Source organism: Lupinus angustifolius, chromosome LG08, assembly GCF_001865875.1.
Source record: "Lupinus angustifolius cultivar Tanjil chromosome LG08, LupAngTanjil_v1.0, whole genome shotgun sequence".
Classification (NCBI taxonomy): Eukaryota; Viridiplantae; Streptophyta; class Magnoliopsida; order Fabales; family Fabaceae; genus Lupinus; species Lupinus angustifolius.
The window spans coordinates 7,743,668-7,770,101 of NC_032016.1; the positions used below are offsets into that span (position 1 = coordinate 7,743,668).

Consider the following 26,434-nt stretch of genomic DNA (forward strand, 5'->3'; position numbering starts at 1 on the left):
GTCGGGTTATCATCATAAGTGATCATCGTTCTAAGGGCAATAGTCTCATACTCTTAGAATTATTATGGACTTTCTCTCTAGCTAGTTCTTTCGTCAAATGATCTGCTAAGTTATTCTTAGTGCGTACATGATTCACTATAACTGCTCATGTAGACAGTAACTCTCTAATGGTGTTGTGCTTACGAGAATTTGTCGTTTCTTACCGTTACAAAAGAGGTTCTCAATTTTTGCAATAGTCGCGATACTATCACAATGGATCAACACAACTAATATCAATTTTCCCATAGGGAAATCCCTGCAAGCAAACTTCTCAGCTAACTTGTTTCTTCATTAGTTGTTTCTTCATTAGTTGTTGCTAATGCTATCATCTCAGCTTCCATAGTGGATTGAGCTAACATAATATGTTTCTTTTTAGACTCTAGATATTTCATCTCATCATTTATGTCTTCTCACCACAAATCAACATCCGAAGAAGTCAAAACTTCTTGGAGAGTTGATGGATTATCCTCTAACATATAGACCATATAATCAAGTGTATACTCTCTAACAATTATTGCTCTCTTACTTCTTCTAGGTTATATTTCAAACCTTTCATTTTATATCATTATCTCTAATCACAAGTATGTGGCTAGTTGATGTGACCTCACTATTCCTCAATTTAAAAAGGAATTTCTCATCATTGAAATCAACATCGTTAGACTCAATGATCACTTGAGCGTTAAGGTCGTAAAACATGTACGCTTTGTTGTTTACATCATACCTAAAGAATACACATTCATAGACTATGTGAGTTTAACTCTCTATAGTCATACCATCAAAAATGATTTCATGAGCAATTTTATGTATCTCATAGGACTGAGACTCTAGTGATTTATTATCAGTCATTTGATACTTGAAGTAGTGGTAACATTATATATATTTTTTATCTTAACTTCCTCAATATCATATTTTCTTTATTTCTCAAATGCATACCAAATTAATTTGGAAGACTTATATGGGCTATAATAATCATAGAAATCATCTCACCACTTATTCGGAATGAAATTATTACATATGTAATCATTTTCATTCTATAAAGCTATATTAATAGCTAGTTTATTTTTTTCATTTTTTTTCCAGCTTTCTCCAGCAGCATCACGACATTGATTTTTAAAACGTGTGCAACTTTTCTCATAGTGAGGAAAAATTTTATCTTATGTTACTAACGTTTGAAATTTGTCCCATCAAACTAAAATCGTTTGTTCAAGTCATAGTTGTTCGGTCCAATAATATTATCTATGAATGTCATAATGTCATTACAGTAGAAAGATTTTAAAATTGTTGTAACTGTATCTTGTAATAATTCTGAATGACACAAAATAATACGTATCACATAAAGAAATGGGGAGAAGTTTGACGGAAATGTATCAGCAGGAAATACGAGGGAGAAAGAAAAAATTGAATGAAAGCGCATTCAACTTGAGGCAAATTATAATGAGAGGAAAAGACCTCTATTTATAACATAGAATTTTTTCCAAGTTCTTCATCTCTCCAATATGGAACTTGAGAGTTGTTTTTTTTTTCAAAACTCTTTCACGTGGGACGTATGAGTTTTTTATATTTCACATCCAAAAATTCTCATTTTTTAACAAACCATGTTCCAACATTTCTTATTACTACGATAGAAAAGTAAACTATTTTGTCTTCTTGTCTATTATCTACCACAACCACTTATGCTTCTGTCTAATTCATCATACCAACAGAATTTATGAAGAATCATTCAATTTTTGGGTTCTCAAAGATGCAAAATGCAAACTAACTTTGCCATCATAATAAGTTTGAGGGAGTGTTTTAAGGTTTGTTTGGGAATTGGATTTTGGAGGGAAAGTGAGGTTTTAAAGTTATCTCACAAGTGAATTTCAGGGCTCCCAACTCTGTGTCTCAGTTCCCTGTATCCACCAATTAAAATTTGACACATAAATAAAATGAAACTTTAAAAAAATAAAAAGTTACATTTCATATTACTTGCTCAAAACTAATTGGAATTGGGCATGGAAGAGGATAGACTTTGAGGTAGAGAATTTCTATTCATCTCTTAGAAACACAGTAGCGATAATAACTGCAGACCAGAAACTATTGTTTATGGAGAAACTTGTGAATTCATTAAACAAAACCATACAAAAAGGAGAATTTAGAAAAGGAGAAAATGCAATATTTTTTAATATCCATAGTCAGCAGTTACATAATTATCACATTTATCATATATATTCCCATACCAAGATCATAAGATCATTGTAAAGAAGTGGTACAATTATTCCATTTTACTACTACATACTAAATGAATTCATTTATCATATTGCATAACAAGTAACAATAAAGAAAGTTTTGTGATATTGATGCAAAATATTACTAACATCTTACCCAAGTGACACAAGCTTAAGATAGATATAGTGATGGAAAATCTCAAAGCTACTAGGTTGGTTTATGAAGTAACGACCCAATGAGACTCAACCCAATTTAATAACATTTCATTGTTTTCATTTCCATCACCATCTTTGCACCTTCTTTGCCATTCATACTTTTCCATTCTCATCTCACACTCAAATCCAACATTAACATCATCATCATTATTATCTTCTTCTTCAATATCTCGCATTTGTCCCTTCATTTCATTCTCTGATTCTTCATCAAACACTTCATCTCTTTGATACTTAAGATCATCAACATCTTTACGTTCGTTTTCTTCTTCATGTTCTTCTTCTTCCTCTTCAGGGTCAAAACATGGGATGTGATTATTCGAAAATCGGAGGCGAAGGCAGCCATGGCTTCTCTCAGCATGAAAACAAGAAGCAAACATTGGTGGGGCCTTGGTGACTTCAATCACAAGCCTTCCATCTTCACGGTGAGGCCTCAAACTAAGAGATTCTGATCCTGCTATTGTTGTCAAAGGAGGTGGAAAATTCATTGCTTTCCCTTTCTTTGGTGCCAAATTTTTACAAGGTTTACTTTGCTCCATTGCCTCTATGTTCCCTCCAACATAGTATTCCAATGAAGAGAACATGTTCATGTTCATGTTCATGTTTATATCAATGTTATTATGAACAATGTCACTGCCACTTTCGCTTCCTAGGTTCTCAGTGCATAGTTCAAGGCTCCTAGGGCTGAGAACTAATGAGGAACGGTTCTGTTGAGGGTGAACATATAGTGATGATGGTTCTTTAGTGGTGACATTGGAAAGTGCTTCAAGGAAGTTCCAACCACTCATGTCATTAGCCTTGGAAGATAAGGGTGTTTGTGTCTCTATTTTCTTCTTATTGTTTTCTTCTTCAAGATGGGTTTTGATGTTTGAATCCCTTAAGCATGATTTGAGGGCTAAATCAATAGGTTGTTGAGAGTTAGAAGGAAGTATTTTTGAGGAAGGTAACCTCAACCTGAGTGTTCTTGATTCCAAAATTTGGGACTCAAGATGTGACTGTAATCCATGGCACACAATTGCAGCCATGTGGGGATGTTCAAAGAAGTTGGAATGAAAATAAGCTTAAAAGGAAGTGGTGGAGACAGGAAAAAACAGAGGAAAAAACAGAGGAAAACAGAGTTTGTTCTGTTGAGGAGAGAATGAAAGATGGTGGGAATTGGCATGGAGAAGAAGTGAGGGAAGTGGGAGTAAATTTGTAGTCCAAAAAAGTGCCATAGGGTATGTCATAGTAGGGAGGTAGGGATAGTAGCCTTTTGCACCACTTGAATTATACAATTCTAAGTCCACCACATACAATACAAAGTAGAATAAAGATATATATGTTTTCAAAATAACAAAAAATGGGGGAAGCAGGGAACTAAAAGAAGATCTTCATGTTGGTACAACTTTTGTTTCAGTCCTAATGTTAGAGGGTAATAATTTTATTCAAAAATTTCCTTGCTTCTTACTTTTTATTATAACTGATTATTCTCTTACCGGATACGTAATGAAATAATTAATCCATTTCAGAACGTGTGACTGTCTTTTTAGTAAGAGTCGTTTCTATAAATCAAATATTTGACATTTAATCTAATATAGTATATAGAGATCCAGTAAGTTCTTGTAATTTGGATTCATATTTGGAAGTATAAAACAAACCTTTCTTGTAGGTAAGTTTATTTTTTTATCTTATTTTGTTAACATGTGTGTCTAGTAACACTTAAAAAAACTACCAATTTACTGTCAAGAATTTATGACTCGCCGAAGTGGTGTGTTTGGTACATGTTTGAAAGATTTTCTGCTACATGCATGAATGATTGCTAGTTGGGAAAATCTGAAGCCATAAAAACAGGATCTCATGGCTTTATGATACAAAACAGTGAGTGATACGCGGCAAGACATGTTCTGTCTAATGGTGCATCAAATTCTAACAACTTCATGATAGTATGCCCCCAACAAACTTAGGGGATACAAGTTCAACTTCAACCAACTTAATGAAACAACAATACATTGGTATAGAGATGGTCCAGAAAGATTAAAAGTAGGAATGACAACTAGACGGATTGAGGTAAAGTTTGTGCTTACTCATACCCGTTGAATTTCGAGTAACCCAAACCCAATAGGAACATGCTCGAAAAATATATTTATATATAAATATTCTATATATATGTTAAATTTATATATATTTATATAATTTTATATATATTAATTGGATTCGGTATAATTGATATTTACAAGTTCTCATTTTTTATAAATGGGACTTTTTATTTTCAAACATTACTTATGGATGAGTGATGTGGATTAATGAACAAGTAAAAAATTAGAAAGAAATGATCTAACGTTAAAACTAGCAGGTGTATTTAAGTATGTTGTCTAATATTAAAGGGATTAGAATATATTGTCTTAAAATATATCCTAAATCAATAACAATAAAATTAAAATAAAAAACATTTAATATTTAACTTTTTTAATTAACATTTAACATGGTTTGAAACATTTTAAGACAATAATCCTTATCTAGTTTAGGAGTGCATTTTAGAATAAATAATGGGTGGCAAATGATGGAAATAAAAGGAGAGGAAGAACATGATGGCATTTTGCATCATTACTAATTTGGGTCATCCCATTCTTTTCCTGTCAAAGGCTTATTGGCTATAGGTAGGTATATATATAGCGTAGGTATATGATCACTTGATTAGTCATAGAAATAATGTTATTTGTATCAGAATCCATATTGTAAATGTTCTTTAGCCTTGTTTTTGAGTAATGGAGAATCTTTGACAAAGTCTACGTCATAATGTCTCTTGTTTTGGTCTTATGTGAAGCCTAAGGTTACTTAGCCTTTCAAATTGTTTCACCATAAAATATTCATACTCTTTATTTGTACAATTTTTATTGGGAATGACAAGAGAATCTAGTTCATGGCTTAAACAAGCAAAGCAAATAAGCAAAAAATTTCCCCACCCCTACCTATCTTTTTGACCATGTGTGATGACACCTTTCTAATAATTCTATATTTTTTATACCCTAAAGTTTTAAACTTGAGAAAAATATTATTAATGAGAGGCCTACGTAACCCATGCAAACATGTCAATTAACTAATGGTCATTGAATCAAATTGCTAGCCAGCTACAAAAATAGTGAAGTAAACTTTATGTACATTGAGCCCAAGAAAAGGCTTGTAAATTAGATCAACCACATTCTGAATTACCTTTACAGTCACTAACACTTCACATCAGATAAGAGTACCACATAAACAAAACAATTATTAACATTTCATCACAAAACAAAAAAAAATAGTTTGACAAATATTTAAATTATTCTCAAGACAATGAAGTAGGTAATGTAGGATTTATTTTCAAATATATTTTACTCATAGAAGTCTACCCGAACAAGCAAAGGGTTATTTTTGATCCGTTATTAAAAGACATCTTTTGACACATGACAATATAGAGAAGTTGTGTTTATTATGTTAAAGTCTATCTCAACAAATTGGCAATGAGAGGAGTAATCCAATAAATATTTAAATCATTTCCGAAACAATGAGTTAAGTGATGTATGACTTACTTCCCAACCGAAACCATCCCTGTAAGCTCCAAGGATAAACTCCCAGCAATAAAACAGAAATAAAATGACAAACCTCCAAAGATAAACCTGAAACAAAAAAGCCTCGAAAGATAAACCACCAGCAAAAAACTCTAAACATAGAAAAATGAATCTCAACTGGCATATCTACATGCATCATTATTTAGTAGTATTATTACGTGCCATGTTACTTCTACTATTGTTGAAATATTTTATTAATTACTATTCTATATGAAATAAGGAAGATGCACTGCATCATATATAAAACTAAACATGCAAATGGAATAGTTACAATTCATTATTATATGGAAAACTAGCAATTCAGTTACATCAACATCATTGCAGACCAATCTCTAATGCCAACATGAGGTAATAATGCTAAAATTTAATTAAAGGAGCAAAAACTTTAAATCACTTATAAAGTAATGCCTATTTTGATTTAGGATGTTGTCATGAAAATCATTCATTTTTATATTTCTTTTGGAAGTTTCAAATGAGAACTTTTAATCTTGAATATTAAACTTGTGCGGAGATATATCTATCTAAAAATAATCAATAAAATTTTGAGAATATATTAAAAGTTTAATCTTAAATGATAGTATTAAAAATCATAAATACATTTGTCTCCAAATATAATATATTTCTTCATCACATAACTTTCAAATATTAAACTTGTTAGTTGAAGGTCAAGATTCAAGACAACACTATCTAGACTAAACAAAAACATTAAAATAGATTTTATAGAATTAAAAACAAATAGGAGCTAACATTTGGAACAAAAATTACATATTTCAATCTTTACCGGGTGAAAACCCAAATTTTCATTTTTTTTTAAATGGGATAGATCAAAATCAATTTGTGGCGAATAATATTCTAAACCAAATAGTTTTTGGTTTCCTACAGGTATCCTCGCACTAGAGGCAATCCTGTCCGAGCCGGGAACATCCACAGGTACGTGGGACTAACTCTCCCAACGGGCATTTTTTCCATCCACAAGATTCGAACCCGGATTCTTACTTAAGGGGAATCGAGCATGTACCACTTGAACCAACGCTCGTTGGTACCAAATAGTTTAGATTGATACTTGTAAATTACCCTTGATTTTAATTTTTTGTATTAATAGTATATTTATGAAAGTTAAAAGAGTCTTAATAGTATTTTTTTTCCTTTTGATCTTCTTCTCTCATATCTATAATACATTTAAAGTAGTTCATATTATATTATTTTCAAGTTTATTTCATATAATATGTACATGTTAATAAAAAAATACATTATTTTTAAGTTTCATAGCCTTTAGTTTACACCTATTAGATAAAATATGGTTCCCACACTACATATTTGTCTAAGTGGCCATGCACACAATTAGGTCAACTTAGAATTTGAGTGAAATAATAAGATACTATACATTAATGTTAAAAAGCTATTGTTACAAGGTGTCCGAGGAATATGTGTACTGTTACAAGGTGGCTATTTTGCAGCCTTACATATTCATTGACGTATATATCAAAATCGCTTTAATCCTTAAACATTAGCATAACAACGTAACTTCCACAATAATCACTTTTTTTGGTCACAAAAGTAGCCATTTTCTGATCATAGTACAGCATCTTTCCGGATTTTTAGCATCTGGTCCCTATGAAAATATGATATATCTCATGTTTAAATCTTCAAAGGAATAACAATGTTCTTAAAAAATGAATTCAGTACACTGCAGTACAGCTAGTTAGGTATTATCTACATTTCTTTCTAGGTGTCTGTTTCATATAAATTTTTTGTCTTTATTTATATTGTTTTTAAAGTCTAATTTAATGTTTATTATATTATTTTGAACTTTAAAAATATTCCATTTATATCGACACTTGAAAAAGAATATATTGAGTATCATATCTATACTATATATAAAGTCAAAACTTGAAATAACTTCCATCATGGTGTAATTTCCATTTCCTGTATTACCCTTAACATTATTTAATTTTTACAAAAAAAAGCTATATAATCCTAAGCATCTACCACCAATATATTAATTAACCACATATCTCACATTATATTAAACATTATCATAAACACACAACACACAAAAAATATAATATATAAAATTTGAATATGTAGTATTACACAATATTCACCAACATGCACGAAGTGCCTGTTCACACTAGTCATGATAAAGTGGGAAGATGAAATAACAATAAATGATACAGGAAACAACTGAAGGAGAATACTAGTATACCATATAATATTGGTCTAACAATTATTTATATGATTAAAAACATTAATGTAATTGTAAATAAATATTATCTTGTATTTCAAATTGAAGTATAGTAACATATTGTAGAGAAATGTAACTGTGGATGTCTCTCAAATGCTGATGCTAGTTGTATATGAATAATAGAGTTGAATGCATAAACATATAATAGTAATTATATGTATGTGTTAGGCTTATTTTTGCTTCTTACATGGATTGATATGTTTCATGTTTTCCAAAAACATATATAGTAATATCTATATATAGTTATATTTAAACATCAATGATAAAAAATGAAATGAAAAAAATAAAAATTAAAAAAAACACAAAAGAAGAAGTAATAGTCTTGGCTAGAAGTCGATGAAATCTTGAGTTAAACCAATACAAACATGAACGCTTATTTTGTGATAAAAGATGTATATACTAATTGTTACTGTACTATTTATTATTTATTTTTTACTAATTCTTAAAAGTGATATAATGATGATATATAAATTTTTATACTGTATTCTCTTTTATTAACCAGTTTAAAATGAGTGTCAATTTCTTTTGCAGGTTACCCACTCTTGATTTACACATTATTTGACGTATATAGTAGTTTCTGACTTTGTCGTATTGATTTAAGTATTCAACCACATAGGGGTGATGTGTGTGATAGTACACATAAGAGTGATGTTACAGTCACATAAATAGTTATGTTGCATCACCACCTTTTCATCACATAAATAGTTAATGTTGCATCACATAAATAGTTATATTTGCATCACACAACCTTTTCAGCATTGATTTAATTTAATAGAATAGAATACTGATATTTCTCACACGTATATTGGGAAATACTACTCGTGTGTAAACATGTAGTAATTATCTCTATTTAGTTAGTTTACATCAGGACTTTACAAGCGTCGTCTTAATGGATAAAACACTGAATTTATAATGATGGATGTGTTACAGTTTTACAGTGTCCATACTTTTATAACAAAATAACAAGATGACAATGGTGCCCAAATCAAGAATATTGAAGATATTTGAGAGATTATTTTAGAAGATTGTTAGGTGATTAGAAAGTTACTAGCTAGCTAGTTTGGTTTATAACTATTTTGATTAGTAGTTTAGTTTATAAGTTTTCTTTTTGTCTTATATAAATAAGTTATCATTAGCTTTGAAATGGGAAATAATCCATGAGTCTGCACACATAGTACTAGGGGTGAGGAGGACGCGATCCTATTCGCTCACTCAGTTTGGTCCAATTGTGATCAGGCTTAAATAGGGTCGGGTCTATGATCAGATTCGGTTTAAAATTTAGAACTAGTCAATATTTAGGGCTGGATATGAGACAAGTATAACCTGTCTCATGTTACTTGTCCATCATGTTCGTACAAAGTAATGATATTTGTTTGATCAAAAATATTATTGATTCTCTAGTTTTTTTGATCATATATACATGATTAAAAATATATATACATATCATTTCATATTTATCCATAATACTAAATAATATTGAGATAACTTTATCTATAAAAAATTATTAATTACTTTTAATCGGATTTATGGTCAAATTCATAGGTTGACTCGATTAACATTTAGAGTCGGGTTAGCTTTGGCTCTAGGGTCGAATTCGGCTTCAATTGAATTCAACATAGAAGTGGGTTTGACACCACATCTTGACCCACAACCTTAAGGGATTAGGTCTATGGGTTCATCCATCTATATGCTCTTTAGCTCATCCATTTTTTTTCAATATGAGACTTCTTCATTCACACTTGGAATACCCAACATCTCCCTCTCAAGTGTGAATTCTCCTTCGAGTATTGGGTACACCAGAGCTCAGTTCTCTATCTACTTGCATCGTCGTTGGCTTATCCTTTCATCAACGGAACACGTCGCCTTGACCTCTCATTAGGAAGACTTTCGACACAAAGATCCCTCAAGGATCTACCGACCACTTGTCGCTTTAATACTCCATTGAGCCATCGAACCATCAGCTCTGATACCATTTGTTGGGAGATCTTCGTCCATGAGATACAACATTCCTCCATGGGCTAAGTAAAAGAAACATAGAAGTGAGTTTGATATCACATCTTGACCAAAACCTTAAGACATTAGGTCTATGAGTCCTTCCACTTTTATGCTCTTTAACTCATCCATTTTTGTCCAGTATGAGACTTCTTCATTCACACTTAGAATACCCAACAGGTACAACCCTTACCCAAATACTATCCAACTTATGCTCATCCATACATAGTACTCATTTTATCATTAAAATTAAGTTGATGATTACTGAAGGATACTTGTAATCATTATTCAAATTCCATATTGACATATTATTTACAAATTGAATATATATTTTATACTTGTTTGTTTATTTTATTAGAAATACTCATTCATTGCACGGATATTGAGTAGTTTAGATTTTTTTGTAAGAATATTAAACTAAAAATATATATTATTAGCAAATAACATGTAAGAAAGGATAATTTACGTTGCCAATTTAATTCATAAAATAAAATTTAATTGAATAACATTAATTATTTTTAAATAAAAATTATTAGTCTATTTATTGTTTTGAATTTTAAAAACGCTGATTAAGAAATAAGTTAATCAATTTCATGTATAATCGTATCACAATTTGGATTTTAATTTTAAATAGATAATATTTTATACTTTGTCATATTAATTTTTAATAAGTTGAAGAAGAAAAATGAAATATTTTATAAGTATTAACAAAATAACAACAACCTAATTTCTTGCTATGTACAATCATAATGTTTTTTTAAGTTATTGTATAATCTATACTATATATATTTATTTATACATATTGGTGTTGATAGTCTAGATTCGTATTTTTACGATGTCAATTATTCAAATTTTATATATTTTATTTTGAAGAATTAGAATATTCTTTATATTAATTATACTTTATATTGTATTTTTTATTGTAGATATTTTATATTATATATTTTTTGTTTTATTTTAATGTTAGAGTGGTGATTAATATATTAGTGATGGTTATAAATGATTATATGATTTTTTTGTATAAATTAAAAAGTTTAATGGCAAAATAAGAAAGTTAAATTACATCATGGTGGTTACACCATGTTTTCCCTTAATATATTGTATAGATATAATATGGTATAACTACTACTATGGTGTAATTTCACTTTCTTATTTTGTCCTTAACAATTTTTTAATTTATACAAAAAAATCAAATACTCATATGTATGTAATCATCACCAACATATTAAACATCTCTCTCACTTTAAGTTGAACATTATAATAAAATAAAAATTATATCTAAAAAATATAATATAAAGTACACTCAATACAAAAATATATTATAATTCTTCAAAATAAAATATATAAAACTTGAATATTTTACATCATAAAAAAGAATGTGGGGAATAGACACTTTTGTATATAACCATACTAGTAGTAGATAATGACAATAAAATAATAAGAGTAATGAAAATTTACACATTATAAATTACTTCTTAAAATTGTAAGAAATATGTGTTATGTAGTAATCAGCACTAATACATTAATGCAACTTGAAACCACATTTTTCAACTTAAAATTGGACATTCCACCTTGTTTCTCTTATCTCCACATTCACGTCTATTTGTTGTTAGTGCAAAATATACATAAACATGGAGAAGAAAAGGGGGTTAATTGTAAGTTTGAGGGGAGCACATTTGCTGTCCCACACTTTGTGCCATTCCATGTGCCATGCGCTTGTGATTGGTCAGAAAAATATTTAATAATTAAATTTTAACTTAAATATATTTTTTCTATTTTTCTGACCAATCACAAACTCATGGCACAAAGTGTGGCACATCAGATATGTACCCAAGTTTGAGTACTTCCTCATATAACATCAATTTTTGTTTTTAGTCCTAATATATAAAAATTAAATATTTAATACTATATAGTAACAATATATGACTTTATATACATTATTGTGTCATCTATTAAATAATTTATTGATCATGTATAAATCTTTAAAAATAAGTATAAATATTATATAAGCATAATAATAAATAAATGAAGGATCCCCAATAAATCTAAGGGAAGAGAAGAGAGAGAACTGGTTTGGTTCGTGTGGCTGCACCAAGTACTACTAACTATCTATCACAATTCACAAATCAATTCAATTCAATTTCTCCTTCGTTTCAAATCAAATCAAATATTAAGAATAAAAGGGACCGTTGCCACGTTTTCATTCTCTCCCGCCATGGTAATCGAGCAACAAGAGAAGAATGAACATGAAAACAACGATGGTGATAACAATGGCTACATCCATGAAGCTAAGACTCTCATCTCTGCCGTTAATTTCCTCTCTCGAAATCTCCCTCTTCCACCTCATCTCCTTAACTCCGTTTCAACCATCTATCACAATACACCACTCACTGTACCTCTTTTTCTTCATTCTCTCAATTTCTCCGCTTAATTTTATGTTGCTCATTGTTTTTGGCTAATTGGGTTTCATGGGTTCTATTCAATTTCCTTTTTTATTTCTATTTTTCTGTCGATTTTGCTAATTTCCTTCACTTTTTGTGGCTTATTACATGTAGAAAATTCAGGATTTTTATGTTTATTTTACTGATTGGATCCTATGTCCATATGGTACATGAGGTTTTTTTTATGTATGTTAAAGCTTAGGATTGTTTTGTTGTTCCAATTCAATGGATAAGTGTGTTTTCTCACGTTTTGTACTCTTCCTCGTGCAATTGCCAGCTAGTACTTATGTTCAATTACACCTGATGTTGTTGTCTACCTTACTGCACATTTTATTGTTGTTTGATTCTAGATTATCCTTTTTGTCATTTGTATGCCACCACAGTTTTTGCATATAATCTAAAAGTTCTGATCAAAACTGTTACAATGATGTTGCTATTGTTCATTAATCATTGTGCAGGACAAAGTAGGAGATTCTAAAGATGATTTAATTACAGATCTTGAAGATGCACTATCAAAGCAACGCCCAAATTGTGCATCAGGTTTCAAACTGGCGAAAGCAAGGGAAAACCGTTATCAAAGTCAGATTCAACATCGACTAAAACAACTTGAAGGTTAACAAAATTTAGTACAAAAGAAATGCCTCCTTATGTATTCTATAGATTTATTTATGCTTGTCATAATGTAAACATGGTATATAAGTTAGGTTTAATTTGTATATGCATCTGTCATATTTGTTCCATTGATTGATATGCTTGCATAATGTTGTTCCACGACTAATGATCTTTTCAGGCATAGCTTGTGCAAGCCCGTATACTGAAGTAGCTTGAATTACAGCATGTTTCAAAAATATTATGTGGTAAAGGGTGAGAATGGCTGCTTGTTTATATTTGTATTAAGAGGCCAAAAGTGGTTTGAGGTGTCAAGCAAGCCCTCGAGTCACATCACTTGGTGCAATGAGGCAATGTGGCCCTATCATTGAAATGATGTGGTATTTAAAAAAAAGTCTAAAATGATTCGTATAATAAAAATTCATCTAAAAAGAAGATTTAAATACAGATTAAGTAATGGTATATTGACAATATTGACAATGGATTAAAAACATAAGGTATCCAAATAAACAAAGTTGAGATATATATCGGATATTACCATCATGATATAATTATGATTTGATATGATTATGTTGTACATTAGTTTGCTTATCTTATTCTTATCCCTAAACATTAGGTTATTGATTCTCCGGTGATGTATATAAATACATTTACAAACCATCAATAAAAACCAAGTCATTCATTATTTAGTTTCAAGTTCATATTAGAGCCTATATAGTCCATTTCTGCTATTCCAGGATTTTCATCATTTCCTTTGTGTATCGCTTGGTCCAGCAGGTTCCTGTGGAGAGGGGATGTTGGAAGTTTCACATTACCTACCTCAATTCTTGGAGTGTGGCTTATATACTTGTTGGCCTACTCACTGAATGTCAATTGATTTTAAGACGGACTCTAGCAGACAATAACAGAAACACAATAATATAATTCCAATCCCAATTAATTGCTAGTTAAGTCATAAAGGCACATGTCTAAATAATGAAACAAGTCTCCTAAGTCTATTAGGTCCCAACTACTAGCAAAGCAACTCAGATCATCACTATATCTCATTTTTATAATTACTTCTCTCATCTCCATCACTGGATTTTTATAGAAACTTTAATGACACGGTTGAATCAGTTGCTTCAGTACATCATCCATTTCAAGAAGAAATGGCCGCTTCACTGCATCATTAATCAACTCAGCCCACTTCAACGCCTTTGCAATTGTATCAGGCATCACAAGACAACACTTTATATTTCTCCTAACCCCCTTATATTTTGGTAACGTTGTTGGACTATTAATTGGAGGGAGTATCCTTTTGAAACCAAGTAATCAGTCTGGAAACTGCATTAAAGTGACAAAAATCATCTTTGAGATATTTCTGAATATGCTGTCTCTTCACATGAACATATCCATTTAATGAGAGTGCTCTTTATGTATGAGTGTTGACTATTTTTCTGAAGAATTCTGTTACTATGTTAAACCAGAATTGCCTTCAAGCAGAGGAGAGGACCTGCAGACGAAATGCCTCCTTGAACTTTATGGACTAAAGGTAAAATTGACACCTGATTCCCTAAATCTTACCTTAACGATTAGTGTATTATGAGTCATGTCTAAATTTAATGCTTAGCGAACTTCAGGTCATTTCTAACTTTCACAAGTTGAACTATGAATTGTCTTTAGTGTTAGTATGACACTTAATTATCCTTCCCTTATGGGAGATGAAATATTTTCATCAATAGGTTTTACTATTATATTAGACACTGGACAGAATTGTTTTCTGTAGATATAAAACAGAAAGGTATTATTCTGTTTTTTATTTACCCCTGAAGTTTGACCAAGTATAATAAAGCAAACATTCTAGAGATGCATAACCTTTGTTGTTTCCTCATTATTATATGAAAGTGACAAAAGAATAACTTCTAGTGTGGAAATTAGTTGAACTTTTATGTTCGCTTGGATCATTTGCTACTGAGAAATGACATGAATTGTGTCCTTGTTGGCAAGGACTCTTTTCTGGCAGCTAGCAGAGTTGCAGTCGAAAGTTCGGTCTTCTGTGAGTTCTGAGTACTGGCTCAATGTGAAATGTGCATATTCTGACAAACAATTGTTTGATTGGGGCATGATGAGATTACAACGTCCTCTGTATGGCGTTGGAGATCCATTTGCTACGGATGCTGATGATCAACTAAGGAAGAAACGGGACGCTGAGGTGATTTTCTATTTTTTATTAATCAATTACTGCCCTTCACTTATAGATCAAGTCTTTTAATTGGTTTTAGGCTCAGACAATGGTTTTCTCATATTCTTTGGCTAGAAAAATCCATTATTATCTGTTTGTAAGTCATAGAAAGGATGCAACAGTCTTTCTTGTATTCAATATCTCATACTTTGGAAGTTATTTATCAATCTTTCTTGAAAGAAAGGAAAATGAACAACATGACATGCACACATTTTCACGTGTGCATTATAAGAAGGGATAAGGGAATGTAAATTTATTTAGAATTTCAACTGTTGTAGCTGGACTGGCAAATATCTAGTGCAGTGGTCCATTTCGTTTTCATGGTCTATGCATGACTTTACAGTATCTGAATATGGAATGAAGTTCTCTGTACTGCTTAACTCATACAATCCTCATATGCAGAGATTATCAAGATTAGAAGAGGAGGAAAAAAATCACATAGAGACTAGAAAAAGAAGATTTTTTGCAGAAATACTTAATACTGTCCGTGAGTTCCAACTACAAATCCAAGCTTCTTTGAAGCGGAGAAAACAAAGGAACGACGGTGTCCAGGTATGTGGGAAACAGATTTATAAATTTGTAAACAAGTTTTGGCCTGTTAGAATTAGAAGTTCTTATTAACTTCTCAAAGAGAATTAAGTACGCTGGTGGTATGCTTGTATAACTTATATATGGACTTCAAGAGCTTTTTATTTAATTGAACCCAGTAAATTTCATTAAAAGTAGTAGTTTCATACTTGATATAGCTCTCTCTCTCTCTCTCTCCCTTAGTGTCTCCTAAGTTGTTCTGTTTCCATGACATTAGTGTTGTGTTATATTCTGAAGTCTCAACCAAATGGTTTTTGATTGTTAGAATTCATTGAGCTAGTACCGTAGTGGTGGAACGCAGTTCAATGATGTGGATAGATGAGAGGCATAAACATGTCATGAGAGAGAGATAAGTCAAGGGGAGTTCTCAAAGAAGAAGCAAGGGGCATAGAGAACATTCAAGGCAACTTATGATTTGGACATAATGATATGAGTTGAAAATGCTAGTAACTAATATGCATGAAGGATTTTTAAAGGAATGAGGTTAAGATAGGGAAAGAAAAAGAGATAAACGAGGGTTGCAGTCTCACAGAAGTAAATTTCAAGGGCTGTAATTATATATAATCAGAGTATTTTCAACTCTGAAGTGAATGTTTATGTTCTTTCAATAATAGAGGGTATATATGCCTCAATGGTTAATGATTGTACTGGTTAGTTGATGGAGTTCTTACTCTTTCTCGTTAGACCTTTGTTTATTTGCAAAATATGAAGAATATTAGAATTTGAGTGTCTTATTAATTTCCTAGACAGTTTATGTGTAATTTTAGTTTATATTGTTGCTCATCTTTGTGTTTTGAAAGATAATTTATCATTGATTGAGTATGGCTTATGAATTTTAATAAATAATTTTGCAGGCATGGCATGGAAGGCAAAGACAACGGGCATCACGAGCAGAGAAATTGAGATTCCAAGCCTTAAAGGCTGATGATCAAGAAGCTTACATGAGAATGGTGAAAGAGAGCAAGAATGAAAGATTAACTTTGCTTCTTGAAGAAACAAATAAACTACTTGTAAATTTAGGAGCAGCTGTTCAACGTCAAAAGGACTCCAAACGTTCAGATGGTATTGAACCCTTGGAAGATTCTGAAGCTGAATTACCTGAGTCAGACACTTCAAAGAATGGGATTTCTAAGGAATCTCCTCTAGATGAAGATGTGATAGATTCTGATCATAACGACGATTCTAGTGATTTACTTGAAGGTCAGCGGCAATATATTTCTGCCATACATTCAATTGAAGAAAAGGTAGGTACCTTGAATCACTTTAATTTGTTTCCCGGACTTAAATGCACCGAGGTTTTTCTTCACAAATTGTTGACTCTGATAAAGTTTTTATTTATTGTTCATTTTCTGTAACATCTGATTTGGGATAAGGTTAGACATTTGTGTAAATTACATGGTCTTTTTAAGGGGAGATCATTACAATATGTTGAGGGATTTGGCAGCCTTGCTCCATTGATATTTTCTGTTTTCTTTTCCTTTTTGTGTCAAGCTCTTATGTTTAGGGGGATTCCTTATCCTCCAAATTCATTGTAATCTTCTCTCTTTGTCTTACTCAGTTTCTTATTTTATTTAGAGAAAATAAAAGCATTCTTCATTAGTTGCTTCTGGAATGTCGTGTCCCAGAAATATAACAAAATTGTTTATAGGTAACTGAGCAACCATCTTCTCTTCAAGGTGGAGAGTTAAGACAATACCAGATAGAAGGGCTCCAGTGGATGCTTTCTTTGTTTAATAACAACTTAAATGGAATTTTGGCTGATGAAATGGGGCTTGGGAAGACCATACAAACTATTTCGCTGATAGCATATCTTATCGAATACAAAGGTGTGGCAGGTCCCCACATGATTGTTGCTCCAAAGGCTGTTTTGCCAAATTGGGTCCATGAATTCGCGACATGGGCTCCTAGGTATGTCCCACACAGACGTTGTAAATTATTTCCTCCACAGCTCTCCTGGCAGGGCGAAGGGGAAGAATTTTCTCTTTATATGTGAATTCTGCCATCATTTTCACTTTCACATTATTTGTTTTCGTTCTGATTCAGCATTAAAGCCATTCTTTATGATGGACGGCTTGAAGAGAGGAAAGCAATGAAGGAAGAATTGTTGGGGGAGGGGAAGTTTAATGTTCTGTTAACACACTATGATCTTATAATGAGAGATAAAGCTGTTCTCAAGAAAATTCACTGGCACTACTTGATTGTGGATGAAGGGCATCGGTTGAAGAATCATGAGTCTGCTCTAGCAAGAACCCTGGACTCTGGGGGGTATGATTCGACGTGACCAATACTGATGACCCACTGATTTTTAATATGTTTACTTCCCTAAACTCTTGGTTATGGTATCCTTCTATTTTATTCAGAAAAATACTAGACAGCCTGATGGCTGTACTGAACTAAAGAAAATATATGATGAAAGCAAATTGGAGTAGCCTTAAAAGGATGTGCATAGTACAGTCAATAGTCAACAAAATTCATTACCTGACAGTGTGTTACCACCCTTCTGGTGATTTAGCTCTTCTCTTCTCTAATTTATAGTTTACTTGTGTGCAGCTATCACATCCAACGCAGACTTCTGTTGACTGGTACCCCAATTCAGAACAGTTTGCAGGAATTGTGGTCCCTGCTTAATTTTCTCCTTCCAAACATTTTTAACTCAGTTCAGAATTTTGAGGAGTGGTTTAATGCACCCTTTTCAGACCGAGTTGATGTGTCTCTTACAGATGAAGAACAGCTATTGATCATTCGGCGTTTACATCAGGTTGGCTTCTATCTTCTAGTTTTGAGTTCTTATCTTTTCAACTTCTTTCTGATGTGTTTTCATTTACTTAGGTAATAAGGCCCTTCATACTAAGAAGGAAAAAGGATGAGGTGGAAAAATATCTTCCTCAGAAATCTCAGGTGATACTCAAATGTGATATGTCAGCCTGGCAAAAAGTATATTATCAACAAGTTACTGATGTAGGCAGAGTTGGCTTAGACAATGGTTTGTATCTACTACTTGTTTTCCTATTATACTTTAACCCACTTCTCCCTTTAACCTCATAGAAATGCAGTTTTTACCTAAAATACTTTTGATTGTATCTATTTCCCAGTTCACACCGCTGTTGGTTGGTTCACAAAACCCATGAACTTGGTTGTATTTTCAATATGATTATGAATCAGTTTATCCCATCTTTTGGGTAGTAAACAAAGCCTATTATCCCTTTGGTTGCATATTAATTCCTTATTGTTATGTTTTACCAGTTGGGGAATGAGTCCTGTTATGTAACTTTTTTCCATAAAAAGGCTAAACTGAGCAACAGTGATGCAACCCTGACAAATTTTGTGGAACTCTTTGTGCCTGTCTTCAGTTCTTCATATGATATTGTCATTGTCATTTGAAGAACTATATGAGGTGATCCATCCCTTATCGGTTTGCAATGACAAAGGATCCTCTTATTCATTTTTTATGTGGAAGAGAGAGATAGAAACAGATTTTATTAGTAGGCCCAGTAAAGATTTGTGAAATTTCTCTTATGATCTTTGTGTCTATCTCTCTCCCCCACATGATAATATCCATTTGACAAGAAAATACACGAGAGGATCCATTCCTTAAGGCAACTTTGTTATGAATTGGCAAACTATGATTATTTATTAGTCCAACATATGGTTTGCAATCAAGTGTTGTTTATGTCATGTGTCATTGTGTCTTCCTTTCATTAAGAAGGACAACAACCCTTCTTTCTAACTTCATGTAGTTGACCCCACCTGCTGGGATTAAGGCTTGGTTGTTGTTTATCTTTCTACATCAACTTATTTTTAGATCCTTGTACGTTTACCTGATTTTGTAGAACTTGAGTTACAAACTTTTTACTAAATATGGAACAATTTGTAGGTTCTAGAAGATCAAAAAGTCTACAGAACTTAACAATGCAACTTAGAAAATGTTGTAACCATCCCTACCTCTTCGTGGGAGATTATGATATGTATAGACGTAAGGAAGAGATTGTCAGAGCATCAGGCAAGTTTGAACTTCTTGACCGTCTGCTCCCAAAACTTCGTAGAGCTGGCCACAGAGTCCTCCTTTTCTCACAAATGACTCGACTCATGGACGTTCTTGAAATATACTTGCAACTTCATGATTTTAAGTATCTTAGACTTGATGGCTCAACAAAAACTGAGGAAAGAGGCTCTCTACTACGGCAATTTAATGCTCCTGACTCCCCGTACTTTATGTTTCTCTTGAGCACCCGTGCTGGAGGTCTTGGTTTGAACTTACAAACAGCAGATACCGTTATAATCTTTGACAGCGATTGGAATCCCCAGATGGATCAACAAGCTGAGGATCGAGCACATCGTATTGGACAAAAAAAGGAAGTTAGGGTATTTGTGTTGGTTAGCGTAGGATCAATTGAAGAGGTGATTTTGGAGCGGGCAAAACAAAAGATGGGCATTGATGCCAAAGTCATTCAGGCAGGACTTTTCAACACAACCTCAACAGGTTTGTAGTTCTTGATGCTTGTGCTTAGTCCTGGGAATATCTATTAATATAGCTATGTTTTGGTAAAAGATGGATATTTCTTTTGCATGTTGAAACAAAAAGGGTTATTTTATTCACAGCTTCAGTGCATGCATTATGCCAACAAATTGCTGTTTGTTCTTTGAAACTTTCCTTTAACAACTCTCATGCATAGTATTACTTTTGTGTGATAAACTGTGACCTAAGCTATAAACAAAATTTGGAAGTGGTATCTCAGTCACAGGTTTCATTATTGGTGCTTGTAGCGGACTCTTAATCTTATGGACAAATTATCCTTAAATTATATATTCTGTCTATTTGACAGTCCCATCCCATTACATGTCAATATGAAAGTTACATCCTTAGTGTCATAAAATGCTATCTTTTATGGTAAAGGGTTAAAATGGGGGTGAAAAATTCAGACCCATTTTATTTGTAAATGTGTACTGAAAACCCGCCACACCCATTTTTACTGAATTCTCCTCTAAACTTCCATTTTTTTCATTATCATCATTTTGAGTATTTGTTATTAGAATTAGTCAACTAGTTGAGATGACTCTTGTGTTCGTAATAGTATTAACTTCAAATTTTCGGATTGCTTTGAGATTGCGGTAAGAGATTAGAATTTCCAAAGCATGTATCGCAAAAACATTCCATGAAGAATGGACAATTCAAAAAAGGAATCATGTCCAAGTTAGCATTTAAAATTTTAACTTGACTCTTTACAGTTTTCCATGCCACTGTGATGATCAAACATGTAATCTCCTTAGGTCATATTTTCTAAAAAATGAATACTTTTGAACACGGGGTAATTTTATTTGTGCAGCCCAAGACAGGAGAGAAATGTTAGAGGAGATTATGCGTAGAGGTACCAACTCACTTGGTACAGATGTACCTAGTGAGAGAGAAATTAACCGCCTTGCAGCCCGATCAGACGAGGAATTTTGGCTGTTTGAAAAAATGGATGAAGATAGAAGGCAAAAGGAGAAGTACAGATCCCGTCTCATGGATGAGCATGAATTGCCAGATTGGGTGTACTCTCCACTTAATAACGATGATAAGGCCAAAGCTTTCAACAGTACTAGTGTTACTGGAAAGCGGAAAAGAAAAGATGTGGTATATGCAGATACATTAAGTGATCTACAATGGGCGAAAGCTGTGGAGAGTGGGGTAGACATATCAAATCTTTCGGTTAAAGGGAAAAGAAGAGATCAATTCCGATCTGACAGCATTGTACAAGCCAGCGATAATTCAGGGGCAGAAGAAAGGTTTTTAGAGTTAAGGACGGAAAGTTTCGGCCCCATGGCAGAGGAGAGAACAAGTGAAGATAGTTCTTATGTGATGCCAGCTTCAAAGAGACTCAAGCATGAAGGAACAAGTTCTCATGCGTACGATGATGTCAGAGGAAATGGTCTGAATCAGAACATGTTATCTTGGAATACTCACAAAAAGAAGAGATCAAACTATCTTGGCCAAGGTTCATCATCTGATAGTAGAGGGCAGAATTCAAATGGAAGAGCAAACTGGAACTGATCTGAGTTCAAACTATTAAATCATGGCTGCTAGATTTCTGCACAGAACTGTTGATATTGTATTCTGCTTGTAGTTGCGAGCTTGTCGGGAGCCGTTGGTAGATTTGCTATCATTGAAAAATGATTATACTGGCGAACTTATTATAGTACTGGTTCATTTACATGCTTCCTTCTAGTTGATTAAGCAATGGAGCTCCATGGATAATTAACAATAGTATACATACTTTACATCCATTCTAAACCATTTCAAACTATTGGTTTGTATGTGTTGGTGATTTACCTCTTCATTAAAATATTAAAACGGCTTGGATCTATTGTTATGCTATTATTCTCTTTTGACTAAAAACTAATCTCTTCAAATATTATCAAACATTAGATTGGGGAGCCCCACAACCATGTTTTTTCTTACACATGAATCTACACTCTTCCACTCGGACCAATACATGTTATAGTTGTAATGAAGATAATCTGAAATTTTGAAACTTTAGACAAGCATAATTTTCTTCAAAACTTCTGTTAAAATGAGATAGCATTATCACTGAGACTTGCATAAATGAACCAAGATGTGAGACTTATAGTCATCATAAAATGAAGGAAACATGATGATTATGAGAAGTGGAATGAGGATGAAGACAGACAGTGGAATGGGTTATATTCGAGTAATCAGGTTGCCTTGAGAAGAACACGCGAAAATACAAATGGAATTTAGCTCCATCGTTCATATTGAAGCCAGAAGGGAAAGATCCATTACATGTAGATGGCTGAGTATAAATCCTAGAAGCAGAATCATAGGTAAAAGTCTAAAGCATAAAAAACAAACAGCATAGGTTACAAGGTCTATTACATTGAAAACAAGATTATCATACCTAATCCAGACAGTTCATACCCTAAATGATTGGATGCTGTGCCTAAAATGCATATAACCACTAGGAATAAAATGGTCTAGACATCTATTTCACTGCTGTTTGTACAACAGAAGGTGAAAGTAGATTGCAACTGCTCCGGTTCAATCATCAACGGCAAGGTTCTTCATTTTGGATTCCAGTTCATCCTCACTACCTTCTGCTTCATCATCGTCTTTTCCATCAGGGTCATTATCATCCAATGGACCAAGCCTGTCAGGAGAGTTCTTAAATATATCCACCAACTCATCAATGCCCTCATCGGAAATAAAGTTCCCATTAATATTCAGAAATTTGAAACCAGCCTTCTGCACCACAGACAGAGCCAATTTTTGAGCCCCTTCCCAACTTATTTGGTTGGAACTTAGATCAATTTCCTTTAACTGGATACGTCCTTCTAGAACCTTACTTAATTGAATGGTGCCTTCATCTTTGAGTTCATTTTCAGCAAGAATCAACTTCACAAGAGATTGCTTTGCTTCTAGGCATGCTGCTATTGCAGGAACAGCATCAGCTGTAATGTCATTTCCATTCATCTCCAAGACTTCGAGGTGAGGAGCTGATTCCTTAAGAGCATTGACTATGGCAATTATGCCTTCATCTTCCAAGTTCAGGTAGCTCAGGTATATCTCTCTTAACTCTGCGTGCTTGGTAAGAGCTTTACTCAGAGAAATCCCACCCTCTACACCAAACATGTTGTCTCGCAAATCAAGCTTCTTGATACCGGCACAATTCCCTAAAGCATCGGACAAGGCAACTCCACCTTCAGCACCTATCCTTGTGGAGGAACAACGAAAATCCTCCAAAAAATGAGAACGCTTAACAACCTCGGCAATAGCTAGTGCCCCTTCATCTCCAGTCATATTATTATGAAAATGAAGAACTTTGAGCTTTTCTGTGGAAGGAATCAAGTCGCTAACTGCTCTAGCAGCTTCCTTTGAGATTCCATCATTCATCAAATAAAGCTCCTCCAAGCAATTCTGTGATTTCAACAGTGCTCCAAATGCTCTAACACCTTTCTCACCTAAAGCATTGTCAGAAAGGTTTAAATACTTCAAGGCACTACCCTCAAGAGCAGCTGAGAATATATTCATGACATCAAGAGCTTCTGCTTCTGGTCTTCCAGCAATAAAATCTGATAGATCTACTTCTTTCAGCTGGTCCTTTAGAGAAACGAGAATAGTCTGAGCAACTAGCGCTGCTCCTACTCCAAAACTTCTGTTGCTGAAGCATATCTTGGTGAAAGTATTTCCTGGCTCCTTTAATGGCTTTAAAAGTTCATGTGCCTCATCTGCTTCAATGAAGGCCCTTTGACCTTTAGATATATCAAAAATAGATACATGGGGTGCAGTGGTATCATCGGATGTCGCCACCACTTCTCCGTTATCCTTTTTACTTGGTCCTCTTTTAAGAACTTCTAGAAGGAGCTTACTACATTCTTTGGCATAAAGCTGGACTGCAGAACCTCCATCACCATCTGGCTCTTTATCATAGAATAGGTTTGCAGCATCAAAAGCCACATCTTCAATTCTTTTAGCATTCTCTTCAGCCTCCTCCTTGTCCAAAGTTCCATACTTCTCTGCGAAAATAGATTTAGTTGTCAGATTGTTGGTAATTCTCTCCACAAGCGTCTGTCTAGTGTTCTGACTAGGAGGCCATAATTTGATTGAAAAAGGTTTGTGCTGTGAATTCAGCTCCATTGCAATGAAACCTACAAGAACTATCATGTAAGTAGTTCCTATACATGGAATATTTTGAGAGAATAAGAGTACAGAATTAGTTCATGCAAATGTATTACACAAAGCAAATGTAATGCAGAGGCATCCATGGATTGGTATCTCCAATCATGGCATTAGCTATTGTCAAAGAGAGATTTTTTTCTTCTTAAAAATACACTTTTTTTATAAGTAAATAAGTTACAAATTTTCTGATATTTATATGCTTATCTGTTTGGCGTTTACTAAACATTTATATAAAGGGATAACCGAAATTCAGCTTTCACAAAAAATAACTTTTTGAGATTCACATTTTATGCTTATACAAACAGACAATAAAAACATTTTTCAAGCCATGCAAAGTGAAAATGGAAAAATTAGAGTGGAGGGAAAGAACTATATCTACATCATTCAAGTCACTTGTTAATGTTATTAAAGCTTCCTCTCTCCAAATGTAACACTAATGAAAGCTATTCTTGAGGGCATAAATATAAATTTAACAGATGAATATTGAATTGAATGTATAAAAAAGGAATATTCTGCAAAGCATGACATGAAATAGGAGACGGAAAAAGGACAACAGAAACCTAATCCAAGAAGTAATTGCTATAACAAATGTCATATATACACAATACATTAATCATAAAGTAGGGTATATTTATTTCCATTTCAATCATAACATGTTCTTGTAACAAATAAAAAAACTAAATTAAACAAAGTGAAACTACACAGCATGATGAAAAGACAAGTAAGGGTTAAGGAATCTACAAAAACAGCATAGCAAAACATTTCATGTATTACAAATAATTTGTTTCAGTCACGAATCAAAACAATGCCAACAAAAGATCTTAGCTTTAACCTTAAAATGCAACAGATCTTATGAAAGAACGCAAAGTCAACAACTTTAAACGAAAAGTTAAAAGGCAATAGAGACAAAATTAATAAACGAGAGAGTGAAAAAGATAAAACCCTAGAAATGAGAAAGGGTACCTCTAATTGAATGTTGATATACTCTGCAGTTTGCACTAAACGGAATACATATAATGGTAACTGCTAACTGGCTCAGTATACACAGAATTTGGATTGTGGAGGCAAAATCTGAAAACAGCAATGAATCAAAATTAAAATAAACAATAAACAAAAATAAAACTATAAAAGTGCTTTTCTTTTTTTAGGTACAACGGCTCTTTTATGGATGGACATCTACTGTCCCATAAAAGAGTGTACCTGAGTATACCACTATTTATGATTGGTCAAATATTTAATTTTGTAATTTAAATATATTTTTTCAATCAATTACAATATGTGTTAAATGGAGTGGCACACTTTGTGGTAATGTATTCTCCTCTTTTATTTAAGGCCTTTGTATTTTGTGGAATGATTATTGCCATTATTTATTTATTAAATTAAATGAACAAATTTATTTTATTTATTAATCAAAAATAAAGTTGGACATTTTTTTGCTGGGTTTTCTTGACCTTATCTCTCGAATAAGGATCGTCTCTGTTAATGGAAATGCAAGTGGTTATTTTTTCTCATATTTTCAATAACAAAAAAAAATGATTTCATAATAAATAAAATAATAAAATTTTATTATATATTATGTTTTATGTGTTATTGTATGGTATTTGTCTCTCCATTAATAAAGTCT

The 26,434-nt window shown here is 32.8% G+C and overlaps 3 protein-coding genes across 5 annotated transcripts; 1 reads left to right on the forward strand and 2 right to left on the reverse strand.

Annotated features, from left to right (window-relative positions):
- Positions 2,280 to 3,621, reverse strand: LOC109354086 (protein FANTASTIC FOUR 3-like). The gene is made up of 2 exons (XM_019596442.1): positions 3,561 to 3,621; positions 2,280 to 3,516 (listed from the first exon to the last, which is right to left on the reverse strand). Exons 1-2 carry the CDS (start codon positions 3,616 to 3,618, stop codon positions 2,462 to 2,464), a joined length of 1,113 nt encoding a protein of 370 aa, XP_019451987.1. The 5' UTR covers positions 3,619 to 3,621; the 3' UTR covers positions 2,280 to 2,461.
- Positions 12,358 to 22,466, forward strand: LOC109355051 (probable ATP-dependent DNA helicase CHR12). The gene is made up of 13 exons (XM_019597961.1): positions 12,358 to 12,669; positions 13,177 to 13,330; positions 14,794 to 14,858; positions 15,330 to 15,518; positions 15,951 to 16,100; positions 16,991 to 17,380; positions 17,785 to 18,044; positions 18,180 to 18,401; positions 18,687 to 18,894; positions 18,966 to 19,119; positions 20,011 to 20,616; positions 21,461 to 22,168; positions 22,203 to 22,466. Exons 1-12 carry the CDS (start codon positions 12,493 to 12,495, stop codon positions 22,165 to 22,167), a joined length of 3,282 nt encoding a protein of 1,093 aa, XP_019453506.1. The 5' UTR covers positions 12,358 to 12,492; the 3' UTR covers position 22,168; positions 22,203 to 22,466.
- Positions 22,805 to 25,898, reverse strand: LOC109354932 (RAN GTPase-activating protein 2-like). 3 transcript variants are annotated; one of them, XM_019597763.1, is made up of 3 exons: positions 25,774 to 25,898; positions 23,157 to 24,779; positions 22,805 to 23,113 (listed from the first exon to the last, which is right to left on the reverse strand). In XM_019597763.1, the coding sequence occupies exon 2, from the start codon at positions 24,766 to 24,768 to the stop codon at positions 23,173 to 23,175; it is 1,596 nt and encodes a 531-aa protein (XP_019453308.1). In that variant the 5' UTR covers positions 24,769 to 24,779; positions 25,774 to 25,898; the 3' UTR covers positions 22,805 to 23,113; positions 23,157 to 23,172. The 3 variants fall into 3 exon arrangements, with proteins under 3 accessions (XP_019453308.1, XP_019453310.1, XP_019453309.1); XM_019597765.1 differs by having other exon boundaries at positions 23,157 to 24,788; positions 25,774 to 25,837; XM_019597764.1 differs by lacking the exon at positions 25,774 to 25,898 and adding an exon at positions 25,643 to 25,760.